The sequence below is a fragment of the Heloderma suspectum genome, chromosome 4, assembly GCF_057233095.1.
Source record: "Heloderma suspectum isolate Gila_16-S chromosome 4, 16-S_ref, whole genome shotgun sequence".
NCBI lineage: Eukaryota > Metazoa > Chordata > Lepidosauria > Squamata > Helodermatidae > Heloderma > Heloderma suspectum.
In genome coordinates this window covers 42,227,845-42,250,235 of record NC_139461.1, presented here as the reverse complement: position 1 = coordinate 42,250,235, position 22,391 = coordinate 42,227,845, and the positions used below count along the sequence as shown (strand labels likewise).

At 44.3% G+C, this 22,391-nt stretch overlaps 1 protein-coding gene across 1 annotated transcript in view; it reads left to right on the top strand.

The window, feature by feature from the left end:
- SDC2 (syndecan 2) overlaps positions 1 to 22,391 on the top strand; it is a 100,043-nt gene that overhangs the window by 71,842 nt on the left and 5,810 nt on the right. The window contains exons 2-3 of the mRNA XM_084849067.1: positions 13,354 to 13,465; positions 19,360 to 19,493. Of these exons, the coding sequence (XP_084705193.1) occupies positions 13,354 to 13,465; positions 19,360 to 19,493 (246 nt within the window). The remainder of the gene's footprint in view (positions 1 to 13,353; positions 13,466 to 19,359; positions 19,494 to 22,391) is intronic.

The following is a 22,391-nucleotide window of genomic DNA, read 5'->3' as shown; positions in this document are numbered from 1 at the left end:
GTATTTGTCATGACTGGGACATGCATTTATCCAGTTAATGTGAAGGTAATTGAAGTTGTCCATTATTACAACACTTCCTTGTTGGGAGGCCTCCCTGATGTCGTTTCCCATCTCAAGATCACTCTGAGCATTCTGGTCTGGGGGATGATAGCATGTTCCTAGCACTGAATTAGTTTTGGAGGTTGGTATTGTCACCCACAGTGCTTCTGTGGAACAGCCTACTCCTCTTAGGTGTTCTAGTCTGCTCAACAATATGCCCTCTTTGACGTACAGGGTAACACCTCCCCCAGTACGCTCTTCTCTATCCTTCCTATCGAGTTTATATCCAGAGTTGACCATGTCCCACTGGTTCTCTCTGCTCCACCAAGTTTCTGTAATGCCCAGTATATCCAGGTTTTCATTTAAAATCAAGCACTTCAACTCTCCCATTTTGGCTCGGAGACTTCTAGCATTTGCATAAAAACACCTATACGTGGTATCCCTTCAGAGATGCCTCTGGCGTGTGCAACTTTTGCTATGGGATGTTGGCCCCTTTGATTGGCTATCATGTTCTACCATGTGCTCCTGGCCTATTTCCTCCCATTCTACATTTGTGCAATCAAAAACAATTTCATCTTCATCCCTTTGGGATGATTTAACCCGAACCAGATGCTTCCCGGCTTTCCCCCAGGGTTTAGTTTAAAAGCTGCTCTGCCACCCTGTTTATGTTTAGCGCCAGTAGTCTGGTTCCATTTTGGTTCAAGTGGAGCCTTTTGTACAGGCCCGGCTTATCCCAAAACATTCCCCAGTGCCTAATAAATCTGAACCTCTCCTCCCTGCACCACCATCTCATCCACGCATTGAGACTCCTCAGCTTTACCTGTCTAGCTGCCCTGCGTGTGGAACAGGTAACATTTCAGAGAAAGCCACCTTGGTGGTCCTGGATTTCAACCTCCTACCTAACAACCTGAAATTGGCTTCCAGGACCTCACAACTGCATTTCCCCACATTGCTGGTACCAACATGGACCCCAACCACTGACTCTACCCCAGCACTACCTACTAGGCTATCTAGATGGCGCATCATATCCGCAACCTTCACACCAGGCAGGCAGTTCACCACACGGTCTACATGCCCATCACAAACCCAGCTGTCTATGTGTCTAATGATCAAATCTTCCACTACCACAAGCCCCCGATCCCCCTGGAGGCACATCCTCGGTGTGAGAGGATATTTGTTCATCTTCCAAGGAATTGGTCCCTTCTAAGGGATCATTTCCCTCTTCCTCAGAATAACGCCTTCGTTCCCCTAGACCCACATTCTCCATGACAGCAGAGGAGCTTTCACCCTGGTAGTGGGACATAGCTACTAGGTCCCTGAAGGTTTTATCCACCGACTTCTCTACCTCTCTTAACTTCTGCAGGTCAGCATCCTTGGCCTCAAGGGAACACACTTGTTCCCTGAGAACCAGGAGCTCATTACACTGAGCCCACACCCACGACTTCTGACCAGCAGGTAGATAGTCGTACATGGGGCGCTCAGTGCAATACACTGGATAGCCCCCTCCCCACTGCTGGCTTTCTACCTTCATAACTGGTTTCTTTGGGGGGGGGGCGGGTGTACCTGTAAAACTTAGTTGTTTACTATGAGAAGGTGGGGAAATTATTTATAGTTATTTATTTACATTTACTTACTGTGAGTATGGAGTAGGGAGGGAAGAGTTCCCCGCCCTGGCTTCCTCGCCCTGTTGCTAAACTCACACAGTTGCTTAACTCACTTGTTTGCTGATGCTTTTTCACCCACTTTTGGCTTTGGCTCCGCCCAGCATCGGCTGTTGCTCCCAATGGACTTCTTCTGTATATCTCTCAACAGTGTTCTGGCCTCATCACATGTTGGGCTGTGTGTCCATCCAGGCAGATAAACTCACATCCAATCCACATTTCTATGTAAATCAAATCTTCCCTTTATTGAGAACAGCACGTGAACAGTAAACAACTAATAAATGCAGGGGATCAATATTTAACTGTAGAAGGAGGATGAATGGAAGTTGCAATAGTTGAAATAAAAGAAACAATATGGATTTGGTAGATGGATGAAGTGAAAAAGCCAGGCCAGGCCTTCCAGGCTTCAACTCAGGACAGCAGCAGAGAACCAAGCCAGAGGCAGGCTTATTCCTACTGAAGAATAACACTGATTGGACTGGACTAAAGTTTCTAACTATGAACAACACATCAATGTATGGTAGCACATAATAAGGCCTGATCAGTTGCTGACAGATCTATACAGGGAAATTAAAGCAGTTCTAAATGCGAAGACTAAAGGGCACTATGACAAATAACACAATGAGCAGGTTTGGACTATATGATAAGCCACAAGGTAGCTTGTCGTAACGTCCAAACCCAGAGCAGTTTTTTCATCATGGGTTGTTTTTCACAAACAAGCCACCCTGAGAACCCATGGCTTGTTGTTTGATTGTTCAGGGTGGCTTGTCATGATGTCTGAACCCGGCATGGCAACCGCATTGTAGGTTGGTGGCAAAAGCAGTGAAAACTCCTGCCACTCCTCGTGATCTCGCTTGTGCTGCTGCCATCCCCCCTCATCCCTTGTCAGTGCCCTCTGCCCCATGCACCTAAAAATCAAGAAAGGACACTGGTGAGTGTCCTGAATATGTTTGCAACCTTTTTTCCTGGTCTTCATTTCATTCCATTCATTTATTATATTTCTATACCCCCCCACAGCTGAAACTTTCTGGGCGGTTCACAAATTTTTTAAAAAACATTAAAATACATTCCATAAAGTATAAAGAATAAAGAAGTGTGCACATTCAAAAGCCCATGGCTATGAAATTTGCATAATTTCCACCTCTGCTTTATTGTTCTGCCATGAAATTTGCATATATTTTCTGAACCCACTCACTGCTCTGGCCTGAAATGTGCAGCTACAGTATTTACCACATCTACCTCACTTATCTGCCTTGACGTTTGCACATCTTTACTGATCCCTCTCACTCCCTACTCTGCCTTGAAATTTGTGTCACTTTACCTTGAAAGTTCCATATCTTTACTGATCCCCATCACTGCTCTGTAACCCATTTGTACATCTGACAGCTAATAATGGAGCCCAGCAGAGGGAAGCAACCAGCATGAGGCCAGTGGGGGAGGCAAAAGTGGCTGGCAGCTGCAGAAGAAGGAGCTTTTCGGACAGGTGCAATTATTCTGTAGTACGTGAAGCAGGCTTTTAAAAAATGGTGTTCACTAGCAAGGAAAGCCCCAAAGGGGAGGATGAAATTGACAAGGACATTAATGAGAGGGGGACATCGGTATGCTGGGCTAAATAGTGGACAGGCGGTCTTGCGTTCCTGCACACTTGTGCAAGACCCTAAATAAAAAATAAGAAGAAATAATGTAAAAATAGTTTCTGAACACATTAATGCATTCACAAAGTCTCAGAAAATTATATGCATTTGGCAATCTGATGCGGGAATAGGAGGGAGGTTCCCTCTTGAGCCAGAAACCCCAGTGGACCAGTTGTAGAAAGGGTGCTAATGTAGGGAATGAGGAAACGAGGATTTCTGCTGCAAAGGCACCTGGGATAAGTGCTGGGAGCCGGCAGGAGGACTGAAGGGGAAACAACCCTCGGCAAACCGCAGTATGCCCAATCATCTGCCAGGAGTAACAGGGTTATTGAGCAACCAACCAACCAACCCATGGTGGCATATCTTCAGGGTGGCTTAGCATGATGTTCGAACTAGCCCAATGTTGGGTCAAAACAAACAGCCCTTCATGAGGGGAAAAGGTTCCCCACCCCTTACATAAACTAGCATGAACTGAGCAATTGTGCTGGATGCGCCTGATCTCATCTGATCTTGGAAGCTAAGCAGGGTCAGCCCTGGTTAGTACTTGGATGGGAGACTGCTTGGGAATCAGGCTTCCTGCATTGAGCAGGGGGTTGGACTCGATGGTCTTGCAGGCCCCTTCCAACCCTATCATTCTATGATTGTATGATCGTACATTGGGAGAAGGGGCTCTCAAAGGCAGTACAGTTTGGGCATCTAATTGATGATGGAGCCTTTGGGACGATGCTCCATTGACTTATGGAATTCACAGTGTGTGCTAATGGCTATTAAGCTTAAAAGGAGATTAGACAAAGTTATGGAGGACTAATGGCTACTAGTCATAATGGCTATATGTTACGAGGCAGTATGACATGGAATACCAGTTGTTGGGGAACAACACCAGGGGAAGGTTGTTGGTTCCATGTCCTGCTTCTGGGCATCCCAGAAGCATCTGGTGACCACTATGGGAAAGAGGATGATGAACTGGATGGCCCTTTGGTCAGATCCAGCAGGGCTTTTCTTATGGAACAATCTCCTTTTGTGCTTGAGTTTCCTCTTCTTTGAACTGTATGACTGGAGAATATTTAGAGCAGCCTTTGGATCTGCTGACTGGGGATGCTGGGGATATAGTCTAACACATCTGGAGTGCACCAGGTTGTAGAAGACTAGCTTAGAGACTTCTCCCTTTCAGCTGTTTTGTGTATGTGTACTAGGCTTCAGATCATCCCATCATCCAAATGTTACATGATGAAAGGCACAATCCTATGCATGTTTAGACACAAAAAAGGCCTATAACTCCCAGAATGCCCCAGCCAGCATGGAGATATATTCTAACTCATCTGGAGCATGGCTGGCTGGGGAATGCTGGGAGTTGTAGGACTGTTTTCTGTCTAAATATGCATAGGATTGCACCTTAAATCAGTTCATGAAGCTCAGTAGGCACCCAGCCCTTTTAAGAACCTTTATTTGCTATGTGCAATAGATTCATTTTCAGTAATTTTCCGTTATTTGGGCTTTTTCATACTCTCAGTGGCTAAGACACTCAAGCCAGCTTTTTGTTTTTAAATCTGCAGTGAGAGTTTAGGGCCTCCAGGTATGTATTTTGTGTGTGTGTGTGTGTGTGTGTGTGTGTGAGTACGCGCGTGTGTGTGAAGAATGTCTTCATTAGATACAAGGAGCGTGAATAATCTTTCTGGCACCCACTCTGAATGTTATAGTAACTGCTCTGGCGAGCCAAGCAATAGTGGAGTCCAGAACACTGTTTTCATTTCCAAGGCTGTGCTTTCATTGCCACAGGCGAATGCCAGAGTTCGAAATCTACTGCTGATGCACATACAAATGCTGACTTAGTATTGTTTCATGCTTACATAAGAAAGGTCTGCAAATGTCCTTCAATACTGTAAAGCATTTTTATATAAGCTGTGTGTCATTTTAAGTTACAATAAACCATCTTGTCTAAGAGGAAAGAATAAGGTGCCCTATTCCATTCAGTGCAGCAGTGTACCCAAAAAAAGGTGGTGGTGAGGGGGATTTGTTTGTCTTTGGTTCGTTGTTTTGCGCAGAGACAAGTATCTTTCTCAGAGAGAAACATTTTGGTGGATAAGAGCCCTTGTACATAACTTGAAAATAGTACAGAACCAGTGTGGTGTAGTGGTTAGAGTGCTGGTTATAGACTGGGAAGACCTGGATTCAAATCTCTGCTTGGCCACAAAAGCTTTGAGTGACCTTAGTCCAGTCACAGTTTTTCAGTCTACTCTACCTCACAGGGCTGTTGTGAGGATAAAAGGGAGGACCATGTACACCAGCCTGAGTAGCTGGAGAAGGGAGTGGGATAAACTTTTAATAAATAGTAAGATTAAAATGCAGAGGTGTAGACCTAAGCTCTTGTATAGAGATCTTCAGATAACTGCCTTTTTCCAGTATTGGCAGAGGTATGTTTATATTATTATTGTCGTCGTCGTCATCATCATCATCATTATTACACTTATATCCCACCTTTTTTCCTCTTGCAAGGAATCCAAGGTGGCTTACATGGTCTCCCTCCTCTCTGTTTTATCCTCACAACAACCCTGTGAGGTAGGTAAGGCTGAGAGTCGGTGACTGGCCCAAAGTCACCCAGTGAGCTTTGTGGCTGAGTGGGGGATTAGAACCCAGATCTCCTGAGTCCCAATCCAACACTCTAACCACTACACCACACTGGCTGAGTTACTTCCCTTTGCTCGAGGAAATAGCAAGATCTTTTAGATGAAACATCACACCCTGCTTTTTCATACCCTCTGTAAAGTTCACAGATTAAGCTTTGCCCATGCAGGCTGGCAGGCAGACCACAGCATAGCAAGAAGCTGGCTGTGAGTACTTGTGCACAACCTCAGGTCCGGGGGCCAAATCCAATCCTCCTGGGGTCCTAATCTGGCCCTCTGGGGTTCTCCAGATGGCCACAGTCCTTTCCCCCAACCACTGATCTCCCTCGGGTTTCATTTGGTACCAGGAAAAGCTTGAGAGAGGAAGCAATGCATTTTCAGCTTGATTTTGGAGGTCCGTTCAGTCTCCTCAGAGGAGATTTTTTCAGGCAGATGTTCTGGGCTGGTGCTCTCTTCATTGTGGAATTTCAAAAGAGTGCTTCATATAACATACTGAGTCTGGAGCCAAATGCTTAGCAAAAAGCAGTCCACTGTGGAACGTTTGTCCACTGGCTTTGAAGAAGCCAAGGCACATGCTGACAGAAAAGCTAATAGGGCTCATGGTTTCACTATGTATACATTTGCACAGTCTTGTAAATGGTTCCTGCTAGAAATCAACTTTTATCACATTGTTTACATTCTAGCTAATCTTTCTTACATATGCATCGAGGAACAGTAAGCCCCAAATCCTAGATTGTCCTAAAAATACAAGATGTTATGTGAGGTTGCTATTTAGTTGGCAAAAGTGTGTTTTGAGTTTCATGGTGGCCCTGTGAGTAAGAGAATTGGATTTGGATTTGGCAGAGGCAGGTTTAATCCAGGGCCTAGCCAAGAGTAATCATTGTTGTTCTTTGGTAAATGATGTTTACTGGGTTTTTTAATATATAAAAAAAATGCCCCTTCCTTTGGCAATTTGTATTTCCACACTGAGGAAGCATTTCCTTCACTCTGAATTGACTTTGTTTGACGTTGGTGATTTCATCACAAAGTAAAATCTGGTTGGCTATGTAGTGTTATGGTGCTGTCCTGCTCATTAGTTGATTCCCAGTTGGCTGGGACCATCCTTGTATCAGATCCAGGAACCACCCTCTGTCTCTCTGTTGGCTTCGTTTGCCTGCAGTGGCATCACCATGTAGCCAAATTTGACAAGGTATGTAATGTCATGACATGATCCCAGTCACCATATGATTCCTGATTGGTTGGGATGGCTCATGTGACTAATAGAAGAAATTTAGAATTAAAAAGGCATGTAAGCAGCAGATAAGGAGGAATCACGAAAGTGAATAAGATTGAAAAAGATGACTAAACTCACAGTAATTTCAGGAAATACTGACTTTTAGTATCTTCTGTTGATTTTGTACCACTTTGAAAATGTATTGGCCTCCCCACAAACAATCCTGGCAATTGTAGTCCTAGTGAGCACTTTGAGAATTCTTAGCTCTTCAGAGACCTAGGGTTCCCGGGGACAGGAAATAGACATGATAGATGGATGGATAGAACAGAATACCCTCACAGCACAATCCTGTAAATATTTACTTAGAAAGAAGTCCCATTGTGTTCCATGGTGCTTACTTCTGGGCAAGTGTGCATAGGATTTCAGCCTTAGACACTGTATTTTCAGGTCAAGTCTGCCAGCTAAAGAAATAAGACTTAAACTAAATGTGAATGCTAAAGCACCCTGTAAAATTAAGAATGTTTTGTTCTTGCTTTGTCCTATTCCTTCTCTAGCCATTATGAAATGGGCAGTGACAATGGTTTATTTAGGTACATATGCAACATGAAGAGGAAAAAATAAACTACCTCCTATATAATACTTTCTTTCGCCTTGACATCTGTGGTTGGAGAAAATGAGTTTACCATTGGATATGGCTCTAGGATATCATGGTTTCTGTAAAACTATTTTTTTAATTTGTTGATGACTTGTAATAAACTAACAACTCCCAGATGTGCAATCTAAACTCAGCACATATTTGAGATGGAAGCAACCTGTATTTAGTGCTTAGTGGACACTAATCTGCTGTGCATCCACTAGATTTAGATTTATTCCTGTTTATTCAGTAACCAGACTGGGCTCGAATGATCATTGGCTTATAATATGTGAAGAATTTAGGTCAGAGGATTTTGCAGCATTATACTCTAAGAATATCAATGTAAGTGGGATAATAATTGATGGATGGGAATGCAGTCCCTGTCTGAGTGTACTGAACAGAGTTTCTATGGCTCCTACACTGGGCCTGTACTAAATGCTTGAGGCTGAAATCTTATATACACTTACCTGGGAGTAAATCCCACTGAAGTCAGTGGGATTTTCCTCACAGTAGACATGCATAGCCTTGCACTGTAAGAGGGCATTCTTGTCTGGCACTTTACTTTTTAATAAACTTTGTTCCATGGTTTTATGTATTAACATTTGCAAAGACCTGCACTGAAGTCAACTACACCTACTGTGGATATTTGTGCAGATCAAGAGTTGCTGCTGCTTCTGTCTTTACCAGAGAGACAGAACAGCCAGCATTTCTCATGCAGAATTTGACCCTTTTCTCATTTTTCTTTTTTGTTTCTCGCACAACTGAATGGACAGATGCTTGTGTGAGATACTTTCTGCCTAAACTACCTATCCACATGTTGTTTCAGGCTGCAATGTATCAAGGGGTCCATGGCATTAAAAAGGGTTCAAAGTGAATAACAATTAGGAGCTTTTAAGTGAATAACAATTAGGAGCTTTTTTAAAGCTTAGGGACTAAGTATGGCATGCCTGACTAACTGTTTCAGAATGCTTACATAGGGCTGCCAATCTTGTCACTGACTGACTGTGTTGATGTATATGATACTTTTTAAATGAGGTCTTGGTGTATGCAAGTTTTACCTTTTGGTTTTGTTAGCCACCTTGAGCCTTGGAATGGCAGATGAAAAATTAGTGATGGGCTACCCTGCTCATCTGTCATTGGGATTACCAAACAGTTGTTTCCCCAAAACAATTGAGAAATACCTCTGTCTGATCCTTCCAAATTCCTACACCCTTGAGCCGCCAAACCTGCACCCACCCCCTTGTGACCCACCATATTCCCTCCCTCTCATCTTGCTGTTCTGATGGGAGGAGGCAGGGAGAGGTCTCCCCCCAATGCTAGGAGCACTGCTACGGCAGCAGCTCAGGCATCAGTAGCTCTGGGAAATGTTACTTTCCCAGGGCTACCGATGCCGATGTAAACGGAGGGAGGAAGGAGTTTAGCTGCGAAAGATTTGGGGTTCTTAATGCTTGCCTTGTATTTAATGCAAGCATTACAAGCCTTCAAGGTTTGTATTTTGAACCAAGGAAGTGCAAATTTTTTGACACTAGAGTGGCATCAAGAGCAAGCAAACGTTTAAGGCTAACGTTTGCTTGCTCTTGATGCCACTCTAGTGTCAATCATGAAGTCAATGTCATGGCCGCTCACAGTGGCAGTGACCAGGGGCTTCCCGGGGCTGAGATTAAGGGGGCCCGGTCTGTCTTATTTAAGACTTTTGGCTTTAGCCACTTTAATGAAGGGGGCTTCTTTATACATTTTTATAGACCCCTGCTTTCCAGTTTGGTTGCTAACTAAGCTGTCTCCTCCCTCGCCTGTTCTGGTCCCTTTGGTTTTCTCTTTCGTGTATTTGATTCATTTCATTTGGGCATTCATGCCACTAATGTCCATCTTGTCTGCACTGGGCACACAGGTTCTTTCTTAAGAATCTTCTGCCTCTGCCGGGTCTTTTTCATTTCTTCGCCTACGTCTTCTTGGGCCTCTGGGTCGAGGGGGGCATACTGGCGATAGGCATTTAAAAGACGCTCCAAGTACGCTCTGGGGGCTTCGGTGGCACCTTGCAGCACTTTAGACACTTTGGTTATATTAACTGACTTTTTCATTTTTGCTCTCATGGCTTCTAACAGCAGGGTTTGATACTGGGTGAGGCGCTTTAGCCCCGCTTGTGTGTTGGGAGAGAGAAATCTCTCTCTCCCTCTCTTGCTTTTTTCCTCTTTTGCTGATCTGCCTGTATTGCAGATCATGTTTCAAACTTTTTATATAAAACTTTCCGCTCTATGCACCAGCCTTGTCTTTTTGCAAGTTAAACTCACTTAAACCTTTCTGCTCTACACTAGTCCCAATGTCGCACATTTCGGATAGGCTCTTCTTCTCCTTCTAGTTACATTTTCTCATCTTAAAGAACTATTACATTATTGTGGCTACTTTATCACCAGGTAATAAGCTCTAGGCATAATCAGCTGCTTCCAATTTACCCTGGAGCAACTATGGCCACGCTTCTTCTCTACAAATGTTCTTTTTCTTTGCTTCTTGCCTCCTCTTTCTTTTTTTCCCCCTTCTCTATCTGTCTGCCACTTTCTCTATTTCTCTGTCTTTCTCTACTTGTCTTTGTCTTTCTTCTTGTCAACCATTGGGAACCACACTCAGTATCATTTGGAGTTGCAACTAACAGTAAAAACATCTGCAAATATCACATATATTTTATGATATCTAAGAAATCATAAAATATACACAACAAACTTTTTGCAATTTAACACAATGAATGGAAAACACTTTTTGCATGGTAAGGCATGATGGAGCAGATCTAGCAATTATACTGCTCTTCTGGCTGCATGCTCAGGGCCTATTAAAATCAAAGGATGGGCATACTCACACACGCAAAGAGTTCTAGGTCACCATTTTTGCATCGGCAACTCTATGCTGCATGAGTTCTGGCAGAAGGAAATCTAAAAGTTATAGATCAAACTTAGCCTGCTGTACATTGAGCTGACTACAAACACAGACACACGGTCTACAGCAATGAGAGTTCAAGTTTATGAAAAGCTTCACAGCACTGTCCATGGCAAGTCTTTGACAATTCAAAATTTTAGTCCATGTGCAGAGTGTCTCTAAAAAGCTCAGATGATGGAGCCAAACAGAGAAGGCTCTGGGCAATGAAGATGAGATGTTTCCAGCAAAGGCTCCCCACTTTTGCATCAATTTAAAAAGGGGAAGTGTGGCCCTACACCCCTTCTGACAGACAAGGGCCTTTAACTTTTTAGCAAGGCCTCTGTCTAAACAGAGCAGCACAGCTCAGCTCTCTAGCCGTGACGCTTCAACCTGGGCAACTCCTCTGTAAATTTTATTTTACTTCTGTCAGGTTCTCACAGACATTTTAAAAACTTACTCTTTTTTCTCTCTCTTTTAATCTGGTACACGAAAGCAAAGTGCTGAAACTCAGGACACTGGGGGGGGTGATGGGCATCGCCTTATACTTGCATTTTTCAGGCAGCCATTAATCTTCTTTGGGGAGGCGGTGGGGTGATTTGCAGGACTTCAGAGGCAAGCTTCCCAGTTTGTTTGTATTTGTAAATCCCAAGCTTAAAACAGGACACGATGAGGTACAGGGCAGCCAAATCTTTGCTTTGGCATGGGCAACAAATAACTCAGGTTAGCTTTCTTCGCTGGGGTCTCAAACAGGAAAACAGTCTTAATTTAAAGTTGTAACATCACTGACAGTGTCAGCCAGCTAGCTACACAGATTTCACTGTTTTTCAAGACAGTTACTCCAATATCTTCTTTTCTTCTCAATCAGGTTGGGTCTCCCAGCTTACACAGTTTATTGCAGCTTCCAGGAGCATGGCAGTAGCGTCATTTTGGCTTGGCCAGGAACATGCTGTCTGGTTTCTCGGTCTCTTCAGCACACACACTCAGGCAGTGTAACACTGGACACTCAAATCAGTGAGATTTCTTCATTGCAGGGAATCCCACGGCAAAAGCTTAATGGTTACGCTCTTCAGAAATCATATAGCTGATGGTCTACAGGTTCTATAAAATTCTAGGACAGCTTTTTTGCTGTTTCCTCTCTCTATTCTGAATCTTTTTTTAAAAAAATCTTTTTCTTTTTCTTTTTTAACATACATCTCAAGGGGGTGCAAGTCTTGCTTCCCCCACCTCCCATAGCCTCTCTCCTAAGATAAAGACAGACACAAGGAGGGAAAGGGGATTGGTCAGTGAGTAAGGGGTCTCACTGGCCGACACAAAAGGAATTTCACACCACGCGCTTTGCTACTGGCCTGGGCACCCGGACAGTCAATGGTATGCGTCAGAAACTGCAGTAGCCACTCACACAATCATCAGTTTTCACCACTTCATTCATATGTCCCTGCCACCCACTTTTCCCACTTTTCACTAGAGCAGAAGCGGCTTCCCCAGCACTTTGCTGAGTACTGGCGCCTGCTCGGGGGTGTGATCAGGCCCCCCTTCTACCCGCAAGGAGTTGGTTCTTTTTGTATACATATACCAACACTGACCTTCTTCATAAGGTGGGGCCCTCTTTTTTTCTGCCCAGTGGCCTTTCTCCCTAAAGGCGGGGCCCACTTTTACTCTATACTTGCCTTACTCCTGAAGGCTTCCAATGTGGGTTTCAACTCAATTGCAGCTGCGATACAGGCAGGGCTCAAGTTCCTTCCTCCGCTTCCCAAGGTTCTCTTGCTGCTCGCTGCCGTTTACCCGACAAAAAGGTTGGTGGCGCCGAGAAAGGGAGGCGTGCGCCGACCTCTCCCTCCCGGTGCGGCGATAAAGAGCAGGCAACTGCCACCTCTCTTTCTCAGAGCCTGCCACATCCGAGTCACAGCACCATTTATGTAGCAGAAATCAGAGTCAGAGAGACCACGGAGTGAAGGAAAATGAGTACTTCTTTATTTAACGCGCGGGCTTAAGGCTGGAATCACTTCCAAAGAGCCAGAAGCCCCGAGGCATATTAACACATTGCTTTTATAGAGATGGTGACACACAGGCGACTTTCTCCCCCACCCCTTCTCTTACGGTTTTACAGTTGGTACAGTTGTTTATGGTACAGGAAATGGGTCACAGGGCATTCTACGTTAAGAACAAGAATACAGTCTGCAATAAGCAAAAAGCAAAATTATGACTATGTTGTGCAATTCGGCTTGCTGACAGGGGAGGTCTCTACATTGCTGTTCCTGCCAAACTATGCTAGCTCAGCAAGAACATGAGACCACTTAGTCTGACCCCCGACATGGCTGCTACAACATATCTAATAAGAATACTTAAGATTTTTCTTGGCTAACAGAAATAGGTGGACAAATGCTCCATGACTGCTGTCTAATCATTTGTTAAACCCATTTTATATTGGCTATGATGGATATTCTCATGGCAGTGTTCCACAAGTTCAAAAAGTATTCCATGTTTTAAAACTGTTTCCCACAACTATTTCTTTCCCACAACTATTTATTGTTATAAGTGCTTACTCAATTCATTTAATGATTTTCTGGGATGGAATTCAACTGGAAGTTGTATTTGTTTTTGTAAAGATGCAGTGAACTAACTACATGTATTTCACCTTCATTTCCAGAGAGCAGCGCTGACCTCTGATAAAGACCTCTACCTTGACAACAGTTCCATTGAAGAAGCATCAGGAGTGTATCCAATTGATGATGATGATTATACTTCTGGATCAGGCTCAGGTAAGGACAAGTTCATGAGGACCATATATATGTTATTTCCCTATAGCTCAGTGACAGAGCACATGCTTTGCATGCCTAAGGTTCCAGGTTCAATCCCTGGCATCTCTGGTTAAAAAAGAAAGAAAGAAAAGTTCAGGTAGCATCTAATGGGAAAGGTCTTTGCCCATGGTTCAGGAATCTCACTTGCCTCCCTCGCCATGGTAAGAGAGAAGCCGGACTCTAGCAAGCAAGAAAAGCCTCGGATTTCTTTTGAACCTGGAGCTAAAGATGAGGCTCGCTTCTCCCCAGCCCCAAAGTTCTGCTGAAGCCTTGGCTTTGTATTGCAAGCCTCTGCCATCCCCCTCTGACCTGGAGCTGGGAGCACCTGGGCTTCCATCTGATCCCAGCAGAAGTTCCAAGCACTGGTTATGCTGAGTGGCAGAGCAAGCTGACATGCCTCCCCTTCTCCCTCCCAGGTTGGCAATGGAGGACAGAGGCGGAGGTATGTTTGCTTCCTCTGCACCTGATGGACATTCCGTGCAGCCTCTGCCCCCTTCCAGTGCTGAATTGTTAGGGGCAGGGGCTTGTTTTCTGCACCCGTATAAGCTTCGAGCTGGAGAAAGGAGATTTTCCCCGGTGCTTCAGAGATCTAGCACAAGGCCATGACTCTGCTCCTGGAAGGAGGGGGTGCTGGCAAAAACTAATTTTTGATTGGTCAATAAGGCCAGCCAAAGTCTGTTGACCCCTGCCTTTGCCAGAGACCCCGGAGAGCTGCTGGTGCTCTCAGAGCACTGTCAGAGTAGACAATACTGGACTCGATGTTAGTTTCTCTCCCCTGTTCCTGCAATATCCAGCAAGGAAGCCTCTGTTGAACATTTTAATAGTGGTATGGGATTCAGTGTGGATTATATTGTAGTAGTGGTTACAGATTCAGTCTCTTGCATTTTTAGTAGTGTTTTTTATTCAATCTGCTCATTATAATTGTTGTGCTTTTTTAATCAAGTCTGGTGGATTCAACTTTTCACCTTTCTTATGGAGTCTTTCTGAGAAGCGTAAACCTACCTTAATGTGTTTCTAACGAATAGTGCCTATGGCAAAATTACATCCCGGGCAACGCTGGGTATATCAGCTAGTAAATAAATAAATAGTAGAGCGTGTGGCAGGAAAGAAATTGAACAATTTGTCCCCGCCCCCATTCGTGAAATGCCTGTAGTGATACAGTATTCCTGAATTTTTATGAAGCTTCCTGCAATATCCAGTGTGAGAGCCAGTGTGGTGTAGTGGCGAGAGTGTTGGACTGGGACTGGAGAGATCTGGGTTCTAGTCCCTGCTCAGCCATGGAAGCTCACTGGGTGACTTTGGGCCAGTCACAGACTCTCAGCCCGACCCACCTCACAGGGTTGCTGTTGTGAGGAAAAAATGGAGGTGAAGGAGGACTATGTACGCCACCTTGGGTTCCTTAAGGAGGAAAAAAGGCGGGATATAAATGTAATAAATTAATAATTAATTAATTAATTAATTCCTATTAATTGAATGGATTTGTGTTTTCTGGAGTTTAAACATGTGGTTTAAAATATTGCTATTCTGTTGGATTTATTAAATATATTGGGGGACAAGACAGAAAAGGGATTTGGTGTTGGATTAGATCCTAATTGGTTGTACCAGGCTGCTCATTTAATATTGCCCCCACACTATTTTCCTTCCTGTGGAACCCATGGGATACATCTGAGCAATGGAATATTACACTTAGAAAGCCAAGTACTACCAACCAAAGCTAATGTGAATTAAATCAGTTATGTAGACAAAAGAAAATGTAGTGAATGTTTAGATGTCAATGTAAAGTAGTCACTAATATAATCAATGTGACAACTATCAATTCCTTCTACAACTAAATACATTTCACAGAATAAACCTAGAGCCTGTTGATTAGCATCTCAACACCTGAGTAAGGGCTATTCCCCACAAACTTCACATTAAATGCTTAAGCTGTTCCTTCAGACTTGTGTTTTACATGTTTGAAGGCTTCCATATGAGAATAAATCCCTGTGCATATAAAACTGGAATACTGGGGAGAAGAGTCCAAGCCTTCTTTCTGATTGGAGATAGCCATTTAACACAAAACAGCAGCCATGATCATTGTTGTCCCCTTTTGGTGGGGTGGGGCATAAGGTTGTTGCCAGTGTTAGTCCTACTTAGAGTAGACCCATTGAAATGAATGGGAGTTTGCTCTCCCATGTACTGCTACTCACCAATTTGGATGGCTTTAAAAGGGGATTAGACAAATTCATGGAGGATAAGGCGGTCAATGGCTACTGGTCATGATGGCTATATATTACCTCCAGTATCAGAGGCAGTATAGCTCTGTATACCAGTTGCTGCGGTACACAACTGGGAGGATGCTGTTGCACTCATGTCCTGCTTGTGGCTCCTTGCTTAATATTGCGAGCATCTTCTCAGCCACAGTGTGAACAGAACGCTGGACTACATGGACCTTTGGTCTGATTCAGCAGGGCTCTTCTTATGTTCTAATTAAGATTAACATTGGATACAACCCATATTCTGTGAACTGGGTGTGAAACACTGAGGTGCAGGATCCAAAGAGCTGCTTTAAGCTTGCCATGTTATATTTTTTAAAACTGACTTTCTTTCTTTGAATAGCAGACTCCACTCTCCCCCTCTCCCATATCATGAATTACAGTGAAAGCCCCACTGCATTTCAGAAGCAGTTTTAGCATTTATGTGGTGGGATAGGGTGGTCATCATGAGAAACGCCAGGTTGGATGAATCACAGGTCGGAATTAAGATTGCCAGGAGAATTATCAACAACCTCAGATACGCAGACGATACCACCCTAATGGCAGAAAGCAAAGAGGATCTAAAGAGCTTCTTGTTGAGGGTGAAAGTGGAGAGTGCAAAAGCTGGTTTGAAACTCAACATTAAAAAAACGAAGATCATGGCATCTGGCCCCATCACTTCCTGCATATAGAAGAGGAAGAAATGGAAGCAGTGACAGATTATATTTTCTTGGGCTCCAAGATCACCGCAGACGGTGACTGTAGCCATGAAATTAAAAGACGCTTGCTCCTTGGGAGAAAAACTATGGCAAGCCTAGACAGCATAGTAAGAAGCAGAGACATCATCTTGTCAACAAAGGTTCATATAATCAGAGCTATGGTTTTCCCAGTAGCAACGTATGGCTGTGAGAGCTGGACTATAAGGAAGGCTGAGCACCGAAGAATTGATGCTTTCGAACTGTGGTGCTGGAGAAGACTCTTACGAGTCCCCTGGACTGCAAGGAGGTCCAATCAGTCAATCCTAATCAACCCTGAGTGCTCATTGGAAGGACAGATACTGAAGCTGAAGCTCAAATATTTTGGCCACCTAATGTGAAGAGAAAACTCCCTGGAAAAAAACCTGATGCTGGGAAAGATTGAAGGCAAAAGGAGGAGGGGACAGCAGAGGATGAGATGGCTAGATAATATCACCGATGCAATGAACATGAACTTGAGCACACTCCGGGAGAAAGCGGAGGACAGGAAGGCCTGGCCATGGGGTCACGAAGAGTCAGACACGACTGAATGACTGAACAACAACAAGGTCCTACTTCACAGAGGACAGGCCTCTATTTGAAGGCATCCTCTCTTTGAAGTGTTGTCCAGTTTAAAAATAGAGAACCCTAAGAAGGGGGAGCAGGAAGGGCCTCGAAGTTGTCCATCAACAGTTCGCATTTGGACAGCCGAATGAGCAGGCACACATGGTCACAATTGTCCTCACTTTGGTGTCAGATGTACTGCAGTCCTATTTAAATTATAATATTTATTTCTAAATCTCCATGTAGACATATGTTAGTATATAAATTTTATGCAAATCTATATCCTCTTGCCCTCTTTTTTTGATGATGCATTTCCTTCTTTTAGTGATAAATAAATGGCACCCTGGGGTGTGGGATGGGGGAGTGTTTTGAGAAATGCAAGCCCAAAGCCCTCTTGGGCTTGTAGAAAAATGTGATTAAAATTAAATCGATCGTTTGCCTAGAAAAGGAAGTGGTGAGGATGACTGCTACAGTGGGTATTCATTTATTTATTTTATTACATTTCTATACCCCCCCCCCCCAGCCGAAGCTCTCTGGGCAGTTTACAGAAAGTGGCAGGAAACAAATAGGGTGCATCCCCTTTGTGAGGTCTGTCTTTAAACCCAAACAAGCTTAAACAAATCATGAAATACATAAATGCACCAAAACAGTTGAAGTAACAATAAAGACGGTTCATATTACAGTAAAAATGGTTCAAATTACTAAAATCAATTTCATACATTAAAACCAAGAGCAAGATAAAACTATCCAGTGTAAAAAGAAGGAGGCGGAATATTAATGTATGCTAAAAGCTCAGTGAAACAAAAAGATACCTTAGCTGCGTAGCCACTTTAAGAGTAAGAGACCCATCTGTGATCCTTGCATCTGATGGAGAGAGAGGGGAGTGCTTTGATTAATTCAGTTGGTTTTGACTTCGACGTTTAGATAGGGTTGTGTGAATCAGCAACACTTGGACTTGCTGAAGTTCTCCCAATTCCATCTCGGAGCTCGTTCCAACCTGAGTCTGTATCAGATTGCGAACTTTCCCTTTTTCTTTTTGTATGAAAATCTGTGCATATTTCTGTGCGTATTTTTGTAGAGGCACGCATCACTTGTGTGTATTTTTGAAATGTACACATTCCTTTCCGATGATTAAAGCGTATTTGTACACATTTCTGAAATGTATGCATTTTTTAAATGTATTCATTTTTGAAATGTACACGTGCTGTCTAACACATTTTGGGGAGGGCGGGGGGGGGGGCGGGAAAAGCTTGGAAATGTATGGACTTCGACTGCAGATTTCTTCCAAGTCTGTGTGTGGTCTGGAAGGTGTGAACTGGATAAAATCTTGATCAGAAACAAACCGAAACGAATGCCTACTTTTAGGTGGCATTTTTGGTACACCCTCACTGCCTTTTTTCTAACTTGAGGCAAAGCATATGAAGCGGGGAGAGCAATTGCCTTTCTGTCCTGTCTGGGGGCCTCCCAGAAGCATCTGGTGGGTCCCTGTAAGAAACAGAACCTTGATTTAACCCAGCAGCACACTTTTTATGTTCGCATGGGACAGATAGCCATTTCTATAGCAATTGTATAGTAATGAGGGCAGTGATCCAGAACTCTACAGGGTTTTGGCATGCACTAAAGTTCTTTGCAAAGAGAACTGTCAGTGAATGTCAGTATCAGTGAATGCTTCACAGCTTCTCCATTCCACCCCAGAGCTGTTAGATCCCATATACCTTCCCCCATCTCTACCTTCCAGTGTGCTCAGGTCATGAGATGAAATTCTGGTCTGGATGCCAAGGTCTTGAGAGATAAAGCTGGCTAGTATACAGAGCAGGGTCTTTTTAGTGGTGGTGTCCACTCTTTCTGGAATTTACTACTTGTTTGTGGTTTTGGGAAAGATGTCAAAAGTTTTTCTTTTCTAGGAAACTGTTAGAGTGATTGGCTAATACACCTGGTTGTTATTGGTACACTCTGTTTTGTCAGGACTGGGTTAAAATATTAGTTTAGCTTTGGACCTCATCAGGTGACCTTCAAGCTGTTACTCTGTTTCATTCTAATCACCTACACAGAGTTGCTCTGAGGGTATAATGGGGATGGGGGGAGAGAACCACATATACCATCTCTGAGCTTCTTGGAGGGAAGGGCATGATAAAAATAAAAATAATAAATATTGGCATTTCTGTTTTGACATTTAATTTTTATTTATTTTTATGGTGATGTTGATGGTTTCTCAGGTCTTATTGTAAGCAGCCTTAAAGGCGGTACACAAATCTCAACAATAAAATAGAGCAGGACAAATGTGTACAAATGCTTTTCCATTAATGTTCTTCATATACTTTAGGGGCCGACGAAGAAGAAGAAGAAGAAGAAGAAGAAAACACAGTGATAGTGACAACACCTAGAATGCTTCCGAAGATGCCACCAACTAGTGATTCTCCTAGGACTGAGAGGACTACCCTGAAAACACAGACCAAGGTACCTACACAAGCAGAGGTGTGTGTGGGAGGTGGTGGTTGTTTGGTTGTTTCAAATGGTAGTATTATAATATAACCTTAGATGCCATTTGGTATATGCTTTAAGAGGATTTACTATATTTACCGCAAAGCGGTGGATTTAGCATAAACTCTCTGATATTATAGCAGTCTATTAAGAGTAGGGATGTGTGAAACACTTACCTGGTTTCGTCCAGGGGTGTCCACGGTGGGGGGGAGGCGCTTCATCCCTCCCCTCGAAATCCTCGACAGCGGGGGAGGCGAACCGTTCCTCCCCCCCGGAATCCTGCCCGGCTGGCTCCGCTCCACGGCCAGGCTGTGGAGCCACAGGCCGGGCCAACCCACAGCGGGGCCTCCAGCTGCTGCCGGGCTGCTGCAGACACAAATGGCGTCCTGAGTAGGGGACGCCATTTGCGTCCCTATGGTAGCCCGTGATAGGCTACGTAAATATTTACGTAGCCTATGACAGCTAATTTCCCAGTAGTAATGTATGGCTGTGAGAGCTGGACTATAAGGAAGGCTGAGCGCCGAAGAATTGATGCCATCGAACTGTGGTGCTGGAGAAGACTCTTACGAGTGCCCTGGACTGCAAGGAGGTCAAATCAGTCCATCCTAAAGGAAATCAACCCTGAGTGCTCATTGGAAGGACAGATAATGAAGCTGAAGCTCCAATATTTTGGCCACCTAATGCGAAGAGAAAACTCCCTGGAAAAGACCCTGATGCTGGGAAAGACTGAAGGCAAAAGGAGAAGGGGACGGCAGAGGATGAGATGGCTAGATAGCATCACGGATGCAATGAATATGAACTTGAGCACGCTCCGGGAGAGAGCGCAGGACAGGAAGGCCTGGCGTGCTATGGTCCATGGGGTCACGAAGAGTCGGACACGACTGAACGACTGAACAACAAATGACAGCTAAAGCGGGAATGCAAACGGTGTCCCCTACACCATTTGCGTTCCTTTTTTCTTTAGCCGTCATAGGCTACGTAAATATTTATGTATCCTATCACGGAGAAAACAGGAACACAAATGACATAGGGGATGCCGTTTGCGTCCCTGCTTTAGCCGTCATAGGCTACATAAATATTTACATAGCCTATCACGGTCTACTATAGGGATGCAAATGGCGTCCCCTACTCAGGACGCCATTTGCGTCTGCAGCAGCCCGGCAGCAGCCAGAGCCGCCACTGCTGGAGCCGCAGCTGGAGCCACAGCCTGGTAGTCTCCGTTTCGCAGGGCTTTCGCAGGGTGGTGGGGCGGGTTGCTCCGTTCCGCCATGGATTCCGGGGGGCCAAATTCACTGGAATTTGGCCCCCCTGGGATCCGTGGCGGAATTCTCTAACATTCCTAATTTAGAGCAACGTAAAGCTTTACTCTCCTATTTTGAAACTAGCATACAACTATAGGAGGGAATGTATCAAACAGTACTCTCTTAGTAGGAGGTCAGTGCCCACAGATGGAAGCAGATGTGTTCTTTACATGTATGTTCCTGAGAACTCTCCTGGCAGAAGCAAAGTTAAGGGGAACCAGTGGAAAAATTAAAAAAGCATTTCTTTCCTCCATTTAAAAACAGGGATTCTGCATTAGTTTGGAGAGGTTATCCATATTTTTGTGGTCAGGCATCCTTCACCTGCTACACTCCAAAATGTTTTAGCTCCCAGTTCAACATGCTTCCAGCAAAAGGGTGATGGTACAAATTTGGTGACCAATGTGGGATTCCCAACTTTGTTTCTGTGGCCACTGTCCACAAAGTGGGGGTGGGGAAGGGAGTTTCAGGGGTGAAGCAGTGGGCAAGAGAAGGGTGCCCTCCACCCACTGTTTTTCCTCTTTAACCCTTAACATAATATAGTTGTTCCCAAGCATCCTCGACTCGGTCATAGAGCCATATCGACATCTTGGTACTCTGGTGAGCTGAGGGCTATGGAACAGCTAGGTCAACAAATAGAGCACAGGTGGCAAAAAAACTTGTGATGAACACGATCAAACATAGGTGAGAAACCATAAGAACAGCCATGCTGGATCACTCCAAGGTCCATCTAGTTCAGCAATCTGTTTGTTCAGTAGCCAGCCAGCTGCCCATGGAAAACCCACAAGCAGGACATGAGTGCAGCAGCACCGTCCCGCCCATGTTCCCCAGCACTTGGGGTACATAGGCTTACTGGAGGTGGCGTAGAGCCATCAGACTAGTAGGCATTGATAGCCTTTTCCTCCAGGAATTTGTTCAGTCCCCTTTTAAAGCCATCCAAATTGGTGTCCATCCCTACATCTTCTGTAAGTGAATTCCACCGTTTAACTCTGTGCTGTGTGAAGAAGGAATTCCTTTTACCTGTCCTGAATCTCTCACCAGTTAGCTTCATGGGATGATTCCAGGCAAGTCCTAACCACTGTAGGGCTTGGTCTGTGGTGGTGAAGGCAGCAAAGGACTTCTCTGCCATCGTTGCATCTGCACCTATGTCAGCGGAGCTTTTTTGAGTGATGAAAAGCCTGTTCTCTGTAGGATCAGGGGTCAGGTGGAACCCTCAGCAGCTCACTGCAACAAATTTGAAGTACATTTTGCAGACAATTGCTTATATTTGTTCTGACTTGGATGCCATCATTTTAACACCGTCAGAGATGAATGCTGCCCGGGGTTCTGTCTAGTCATGTTGTTTTGGAGAGGTTTCCGCTTTTGCAGCCTGATGATGTGGACAAGTTACTTGGGATTTGAGACTTACCACCTGTTCTATGGATCCATGCCATCCCTGGCTATTAAAATCCACCAGGAATAAGCTTACCATCTGGACTTCAGAGGTGATTAATGCCTCTCTGATGTAGGGTGTAATTCCCACTGCTCTAAAGGAGGCAGTGGTTAAACCCTTTTAAAACAACACATTTCAATGCCT